Source organism: Littorina saxatilis, linkage group LG7 (genome assembly GCF_037325665.1).
Source record: "Littorina saxatilis isolate snail1 linkage group LG7, US_GU_Lsax_2.0, whole genome shotgun sequence".
In the NCBI taxonomy this organism is placed as follows: domain Eukaryota; kingdom Metazoa; phylum Mollusca; class Gastropoda; order Littorinimorpha; family Littorinidae; genus Littorina; species Littorina saxatilis.
In genome coordinates this window covers 27711280-27720648 of record NC_090251.1, presented here as the reverse complement: position 1 = coordinate 27720648, position 9369 = coordinate 27711280, and the positions used below count along the sequence as shown (strand labels likewise).

The 9369-nt window shown below is 44.3% G+C and overlaps 1 protein-coding gene across 1 annotated transcript; it reads right to left on the bottom strand.

The window, feature by feature from the left end:
- Window positions 1-5371: 5371 nt before the first annotated feature.
- On the bottom strand, window positions 5372-8751 carry LOC138971074 (uncharacterized). Its single transcript, XM_070343678.1, has 2 exons — window positions 8587-8751; window positions 5372-7081 (listed from the first exon to the last, which is right to left on the bottom strand). Exons 1-2 carry the CDS (start codon window positions 8600-8602, stop codon window positions 5487-5489), a joined length of 1611 nt encoding a protein of 536 aa, XP_070199779.1. The 5' UTR covers window positions 8603-8751; the 3' UTR covers window positions 5372-5486.
- Window positions 8752-9369: the final 618 nt, after the last annotated feature.

The window sequence follows — 9369 nt, the reverse complement described above, 5'->3', positions numbered from 1 at the left end:
ATATTTCCGTACCCAACAAAATCGATACTGTGCAACTGCTGTTCTTTCATACAACGCGGAGCAATATTGAGCGAGCTGGGACGTACACTACCCCACGAACCCGGTAGCAGACTAAATGCCCCCCTGGACAACTGCCCCCGAACAACTCCCCCGGATGCTTTATGATAAGAAAAAGTTTTCTTCAGATATTGAATTGTTAAAGCATTACATTTACTTAAATAAGTGTGTATGTGCGTGTTGGAGGTACACGTACTTATTTGGTTTAATCTTAATTCAAAATCGTAATCCTGTACTTTCCGACTGAATACCTTATGTGTGTGCATGCAACGTGCGTGCATTCGTGTGTGTGTGTGTGTGTGTGTGTGTGTGTGTGTGTGTGTGTGTGTGTGTGTGTGTGTGTGTGTGTGTGTGTGTGTGTGTGTGTGTGTGTGTGAAAACCAGGGAGCATCTCACAGATAAACTGAGATCAAACAACTTGATTTACCTCCGAATGCCGTAGAACAACATCAACAACAACAAAAACAATTTAATGAAATCTCCCCAAAATCCCAAAGAAAACCTTCGCTAACTCAAAAAAACAACACCACAAAATCATGTAGACACTAGAATATTCGGTCTATCTTCTTTTAGTCGCAAACAGCACGGCCAGGGAGCCTTCTCCCACTCTGCTGCCGTTGCGTGGAACTCTCTCCCTTACTCTATCCAACACTGCCAAACATTTTGTTCCTTCAAATCAAACCTTAAAACACACTTCTTCACACAGTATTTTGGTTAATTTTATTTCAATGTGGTGCATTTTTGATCAGGTGTTTGAATGTTTTGCCTGTGTTAGTATGCTTGCAGCTTGGATTGATGTAGTGTTTCGTTGTTCTCTTGTGTGCTGAATGCTGCTGCACATGCTATTTTTGCTTTGCTTTGTATGTATATGAATGTTTGTTTGTTTTTTCATATTTTTTTCATTGTAAAGCGCTTAGAGAACGTAAAGCGCTCTACAAATCTCCCATATTATTATTTAAGTTATTGAGACATCCCAGTGCACTAAGGGATTTATAGAGCAAATCGAGAAAATTCATTATTGAACGAAGCGCATAGCGCTGAGTTCAATAATTATTTTCGAGATTTGCTCTATAAATCCCTTAGTGCACTGGGATTGTTTCAATAACGATATTGTCAGTACCGCCATAGAAAAAAGAAGATTCCAAGCGCACATTTTGCAACGCGCATTTGAATAGGCATAACTGTGTGGTCAGGTCGTGTACAGTAAAGATCTACTTTTGTGTGGGGTGTCTCAAGTGTGTCGTGCTTTCGTCACACGCATTTTAATTTCTGTTGGTAAATTCCAGTGTAGCGTTAATCTGAACAGTGATGATCTTTCAGAGAGACCTAATTTGAACTCGGAGAAAGGGCTGTGCTCTTCATTATTTGCGATTCGAAACCTCCAGTCGAGCTTCGACGGATTGACTGTGCGGAGTGACTCCCCTTGAATTGACTCGAAGCCGCGGGACTCGACGGTTCGCACATTTTCAAAACAAATGTGGCATATTTCTCGTGTTTTATCTTCACTCATCGGGGAGTCTGATACTAAATATGAACGGTAAGAATGCTCTGAACCCTACACGTATTATATCCCCATCGTTTTTTCGTTCACATTTGCCGAACATGTTAATTTGCTGAGCGGGGTTTATGTCGTCTGCTAGGGCAATCAAACCACTGCATGCAGTCTGCACTGACTGAGTCTGCACGCACGAGGCACGCTGGTAATAAATCTTATAATGGTAAGAACGTTCTGAACCCTACACGTTTTCGATTACGATTGTTCTTGCCTTGAAATAATAATTCGGAAACCATTCATTTACTGAACTGATGCAGTCGTATTTCAGTGTAGTCAGTGCGGCTACGTATGACAGAGTCGATCGAGTCAGCGGGTCTTCCAAACTGGTCTAGCTGGTACGTTATCGGAATAACACTTGTGTTTTCTGCTAGCGGGTGGGAATTTTATATTAACTCATCATTTGGTAATGTGGATGATAAGCTACATGCCACTAACACGATGAGAAGAATCTATGCAAGTCGGCGAGAATTAGATGAAACACAGCGGCTTGTATTTTTAGATCAGTGGCAGCCGCACTGTGGCACAGGCACATGCAATCTGTCAGAAAAAACCCACTTCTGCTTTAATTGAGAAGCAGGGAATTTATGGTCATTTGGTATTGTGGAAAATATAAGCTACATGTCAGTAATTAATTCTGAGGATGAGAGCACAGTCTTGCTTAGGTAAAGGGCGTAAGAATACGCTCTGTGGAAAAGTTAGCGCACTCCAAGAGTGCGCTAACAGTTTTAGCGCATCGCCATTAGCCAATCAACTGGTTCACATCAGTCATGTGACACCAGTACTTACTGACAATTATTATTATTATGGGGGGCAATTGTCACGAGGGGCAATTGTCCTAGGGGGGCAGTTGTCCAGGGGACAATTGTCGGGGGGCAATTTTCGGGGGGCAATTATCCGGGGGGCAATTGTCCAGGGGGCAATTAGCCTAGAACCCACAAACCCAAAGAAAAAAATAAACTCTGTAGAATCAAATAGATTTATTTAGGGTCCAAATCTATTTTTTATGATGGAATTGATATTCAATTAAATGTCTTTTTGTGCAACGCGATATGCTGATTTTCATCAAAAGGATTATTCAAATGTGTTGTCGTTGTGATTTGTGGATGTATGTGAACGTATCGAGGCAGGACTGCTTTGTTTTTCTTAAAACCCGCAGTAGTCACTAAGACAAATATATCAGCACGATTTCAATTGTGTCATTATGGCTCAACTGCAACCTTCTTTTTTTTCTCTCTCTCTTTTTTTTCTTCTTCTTTTTAGTTCAATATTATGTTCTTTTTTTCAAAAAGATTTGTCGCCATATTTTGTTGGTCATATCCCGCCATGAAATAACAGGTATGATTATATGAGCACTCACTATAAGTTTTAAACATTGTAAACATGTTGTTATATTATCATGTGTGCGTTTATGAATAAAATACTGTTTAAAACCAACTGCAACCTGCTTCTATCGAATCGATGTACATTTGATGGGTTTACTAACGTTTCGATAAATATTTATGACGACGCTTTAGATAGGACTGCCATTTGTTCACGAGCATTTAAAAAAAGATACAGATCTTAAATAAATGATCTTAAGTATATCAAGATGACCTCGCCGGCATCTTGCAAGCGAGTTACCTTTACGATTCTCAGATAAGTTCATTATTTGTATCATTGTTACGGATGAAATTTCAGGTAAGTGTGTGTGTGTATAGTAAATATGCGTGCTCTACTCTGTTTTCTGTCTACTGTCACTCGCACACAACACTCAGACAAAGCACAAAGACTAAACACTCTCAATGCCCTTTGCCCTCGTACCTGTAATGAATCATCAACACAACAATACAAATACGTTATTTCTCATGCATTCTACAGATCACGTTCATTCATATATAAGAAGAATAATATCTTAACACACGTCGGAGACTAACTGTCTCACGTTAGATGAATGTTCCTGATCCACACAATTCTGCTAATGTTTACAGTTCCTGTTTACTACAGTGTCATGTTACGCACATCACTTGTCGCGTAATACTTAAATTGACGTCGTCTACGTCTCACACAATCTTCTCATCGATTATGGTTCTTCGGTGGCAGTTCACACATTCAGTGACTCCACAATTATGTTTCTTCGGTGGCAGTTCACACATTCAGTGACTCCACAATTATGTTTCTTCGGTGGCAGTTTACTCCACAAACTTAACGGGTACATACCCGGGATACATACCACCCACGCAATACCGCTCGTGGTGGCTATGGGGTGCGGCTCCACCCAGTTCCCAGTACTCCAGCGTTGTTACAACCCTGCGCTCTCGTAGCGCTAAGGAGGGGGTGCCCGTCTCTCTCTCTCTCTCCCGCTGTCAAGTGGTACCACCCATCACTCCGACCCGGGGTGCTGTGTAAAAAGTTTAGGCTACCATAAGTCTCAATTCTTAGCTAAACTTTTCTACGAAATAATACTGCTATTCTTTTCCAATACTGCAAGTTCAACTATCCGTCCACTAACTTATGCGGATATATTATTTACACCAGCTCATTTACAAGTAACTTCATTACCAAAAGAACATATGACCTTCCTTTTCACAATGGCTGACACAGCGGCGCACGCTTTTCCAGCCCAATTTACAACATGACTCTTCCAGTCATTTCACCAGTCAATATTATTGAGCAAAATACAATTCAATAAATACCTGTATCTTTACAGCCCAGAACCACCCATGGTTCGTCCGCCACACTAGTCTTTCGGTGTTAGACCTCAGTGTTCGGGGGAGAGCAGCGTTAACGCCCAACGCGGAAACAACAAAACACGTCTGTCTCATCTGACTGTCAAGTACGCTCTCACCTTCACACCCTACCAAGCTAACCTCATTTCCTCCTATTGGCCAAAGCAGCCAATGGAAATACGCCTTACAGAAATAGGTCACCCGTTCAGTCGTGCTACTTCAAGTATGGCAAGCCAATCTGTACACATGTGTTTAAACCATCTAATATTGAATTATGTACAATCCATTTGTCACATTCATAAATGATTGTCTGTATGTCTACTTAAAAGATCGCTGGGTCGACGTGCTAGTAAATGTAACGTTTTGTTTGGTCAATAATTAAACGCTCCATTAACCTACAATTCTTGTTTTTCATACAGATATTTCAAACCCTTCTGATTAAGGTAATATGTGACCCTCCACCACGAAATGAGTCGCATGTCACCTCGCGCGGTTCTGTGCTAGGCTTAATAAAAGTCCGCGGAGTGTCTGGTAACAGTGTGAGGGTCACCTCAGTCACAGGCTTATAACTCAAACAGTTTTCGCTCTTTTCTAAAACGGTTTTCACCACTGGATAGAGCATACAAAACTCTTTAGAAAAATGTAAAAATATGAAAATCATGCAAAGGTGACATGCGACTCATTCCGTGGTGGAGGGTCACAAATAAAGGTTTGTGTCCCTAGTAATAAGGTAAACGACCAACTCCATTTCTATGTCTCTCCTTCAAGGGTTGCCTCAAAACTACTATGAAAAAAGTCAATATTCGCCGTAATGGCGTGAGATTTACAGGCCGATGTGAATGCGTGATATATTGTGTGTAAAAAAATTCCATCTCACACGGCAGAAATTAATATGTAAAGCGCTTAGAGAACGTCACAAGCGATATATAAATCTCCCATATAAATAAATAAATAAATACAAAAAGGCCGTTACAATAAAAGGGCCTTAAACTCAGAGTTTCCCAGAGTCAAATTTTTGCAGACTCTCCTTGGTGTCCAAGCATCCCAATATGTATTTTTATTTTTATTTTTATTTTCTCTTTCTTTATACGAAGTCGGGGTTTCCCGTCTCACATGCCCCTAGTGGCTTTGCCGTGAGGTCGTAACGCTTAAACTGTCCTTCCGAGTGCCTAAATCATTTTGAGAGTACCGATATTGTAATCCACGATGTTCCAGGGCTTGTTGTAGTACAGGTAATTGACGACCAGGAGCGGCATCTGCAGGAAGTTGAGCACGAGGAAAGGCAGGGGGTCCCACACGCTGAACACGGCATCCTTGCCCAGCCACCAGATGGCCAGGTACTCTCTCCACATCGCCAGGTCACACGGACTGCTCACCAACACCCACAGAACGTTCATCACATAGTACAGCTGCTGGTGCTCCGGAACGATAACCCTGCGCTGCGAGGAAGCGGGAATTCCCGCTGATTTATCACCACCTTGAGACGACGTTTTTGCTGACGTACCTGCTGAGGCTTTGGCTTTACCTTTCGGAGACATTCCCGTACCTCTGGCTACACAAGACGAACTTTCTGCAGACGTTCCTGTTTTACCTGCTGAGGCGTTGGTTTTACTTTTTGCGGGAATTCCCGTAGGTTGCTCCGTACGGTCCGAACTTGCAGCGGGTGTTCCCGATCCCGAAGAAGTTCTCGCTTGATCAACAGCAGCCTGAAGGCGCGGGATTATTCCTTGCTTGTCGGTGAACAGCATGAAGTTGGTGCCCAGCCTGGGGTTACACTCCAGCGGGTAGTACTGGCCGTCCAAGGGAGACTTCATGTAGTCCATGGTGATCCACCCGACGATCTCTTTTGGGTAGAGACGGACGAAGCTTTCAATCCAGGTTTCTATCTCGGGGCAGTGAACCTGATTGTGAGTCTGGTGAACCGGAGAGGAAAAGCCCACAGACTGCGCCAGGATCTCTCCGTTCAGGATCAGGCTGACAGACGACATCTCCGGCCCGACCAGCCTCTCCTGGATGACGTAGGGCTTGCTCCGAGACACCCCGCTGTCCACCAAGTAACGGTCAAGCTCCTCGAGGTCCTGGAGCGGGAAAATGTTCGTCCTGCTGACGTTGTCGTAGAGAACGGGCTTGAAGACGTAGTGCTCGGCCTTGCCTTTGAGGAAGTCGAAGGCTTCCTGCTGGCTTTGCACCAGCTGAGTCTTCGGGGACCTAATCCCTGCCGCCTCCAGGGCTGCCATGAAGCTGCTCTTGTCGTCTAGTTCTTTAAACACGCTGGCTCCGCACACCAAAGGGAAGCAACTTTGGGGCAGAAGGGAGATAACTTGGATGTCGAGATCGACCGTGCGGGGATCCAGGGGGACGAAGATATCGGGGTTGTGTTCCTTGACGAGATCTAGCACTGCGGTGACGTAACCCTGCGGGTTGTCGCCCGGTGTGGGCAGGGAGTGGAACGCGTCCACGTTGTTGCTGAAGCTCGCTCCCGCAAAGGAATACATCTCGCTCTCCGCCATCACTGTTGTGTATCCCTCCGCTTTGAAGAGACGCGCCAAATGAAGTGCTTTGCCCTTTGCTCCAGCCAGAATTAACACGCATTTTCTGTCGCCGCCAGGCCTGTTCCCAAACCGTTGAAGAACACGCGCTGTTTCAGCCAATAGCAGGCACGGAAGACAGACGGCTACAGCCAATGGAAACACGAGCACTGAGAGGGCCAGTGTGCATAGACCACGGAACCATCGGGAAATGCAGAGGAAAGCCGATCGGGTACCTGCACATCATCACAACAGAAGTTGTCACAACACACAGACACAAACACTCACACGCCCACCCACACACTCACCGACAAACACACACACACACACACACACACACACACACACAAACACACAAACACACACACGCACACAAATAAACACCCACACACACACACACACACACACACACACACACACAAACACCCACCCACACACTCACCGACAAACACACACACACACACACAAACACACACACACACACAAACACAAACACACACCCACACACACACACACAAACACACACACAGTGCTTAAGGCTGGAGTCTACCCCTTGTAACAGGGATACACTTTGTTGTTACTTGTAAACTTTTCTATAAGTTCATAGAGTGCTGAGGCCAGGAATAACAAATAAAATAGGGCACAACGTGCTAATTCTCACGACGGGAGAACAGAATAACCATTGCCATGCCTGCCTGCCCTTTACTCCGGGCGGTTGTTTCTGCACTCTTTTGCGTAACGTTTTCGGCGTTCTGCGTTTCTGGCTGACTCTCTGCAATTGCACGTTCCCGGTGCACCGACTAATCAATCAGTACACACACCCCCCACCCCCTCCCCTCACCGCCCGACCTCACAATTCACTGGCTACTTTTACCGAACAACTCTGTTGTACTGTTATTGAAAGCAACTGAAATTAGGCCAGGAAAGCGGCAGTGTGTGCAGTTCATGTCAAAATACGTACATAATGTAAAAAATATGCACATGAAAGAATACAAAGTCACACGCGTACGCACACACACCAACATACACCCACACACACACGAGTACACCCACACCCTCTATCTCTTTTCCTCTCTCACACATGAATGCACATAAACACACACTCTCTCTATTAGACACACACACACACACACACACACACACGCGCGCGCACGCCGCACGCAAACACACTCTCTCTCTCTCTCTCTCGCACACACATACACATAAACACACACTCTATCACACACACGCACGCACACACACACACACACGCACGCACACACACGCACGCACGCACGCACGCACACACACACACACACACACACACACACACACACACACACTTCATACACGTCCCAAAACCACACACACACGAGTACACCCACACCCTCTCTCTCTAGGCTTTTCCTCTCAGTCTCACATATGAATGCACATAAACACACACTCTCTCTATTATACACACACACACACACTGACACACACACACACGCGCGCGCACGCCGCACGCAAACACACTCTCTCTCTCTCTCGCACACACATACACATAAACACACACTCTATCACACACACACACTCACACGCACGCACGCACACACACACACACACACACACACGCACGCACACACGCACGCACGCATAACACACACACACACACACACACACACACTTCATACACGTCCCAAAACCTGTTAAACATGTTTTCGGTCTTCGGCAACGGTTAGAGCAGAACCTATAATACAATTACAACGCTTCCACAACTCACCTTTTTTCTTTCCCATGTTATCCGCAGCATGCAACGCGTGCTTTTACCACCTTCTTCTCAAGTATCTCGCAAAAACCCAGATAATGTATGTGTTCTCAACCAAATAACTGTTTGAGTTCAACTTGCACGCAAGGTGTCTCACATGGTCACACATTTACATGTAGCCATACATTTTGTTTGCACGTATCGCGAACATGTGAATTCAAATTTGTGGCCTTGAGCTGCGGGTGGCAGACTGCATAGGCACATGAAAGAAGAAAATAAAACAAAGATGAAAATGTAGAAATGGAGAGAGAAAAACATAAAGAGAAGAGTTTAAATAACCTCATGCCTCACAGCGGAGAAAAATATGACCGAAAGAAGAAGATATTTAAGTGATAGATTTCCAGAACCTGCACATGTAAGCATGGGAAGTTATTTTAAATACCTTTGAAGTCACGGAATGAACTGTACGGATGCATTTCGTTTACATGTATTTTTCAATGAAAACAAAGCAAAATCCGGCATTATCGTTGGAGGGGGGAGGGGGCAACTCTTTCAATATTACGATGGCGCGAGGCAACTCTATCGGATTTTTCCGATATTAGGTATCTATCTATTTTCTCGTCATTTTCGTCGAACAAATGACCAAATTAATTAATTATGCTTAAGTTTGGAGCTCAATCCGACAATTAATTTCAGGACAAATGTTATTTAGCTTGACTACAGAGACTTGTATAAAAAATAAGTGAAAACTGGCAGTGGATTAACAGAGAATTAAGCTATGCATTTTATTCACTAAAG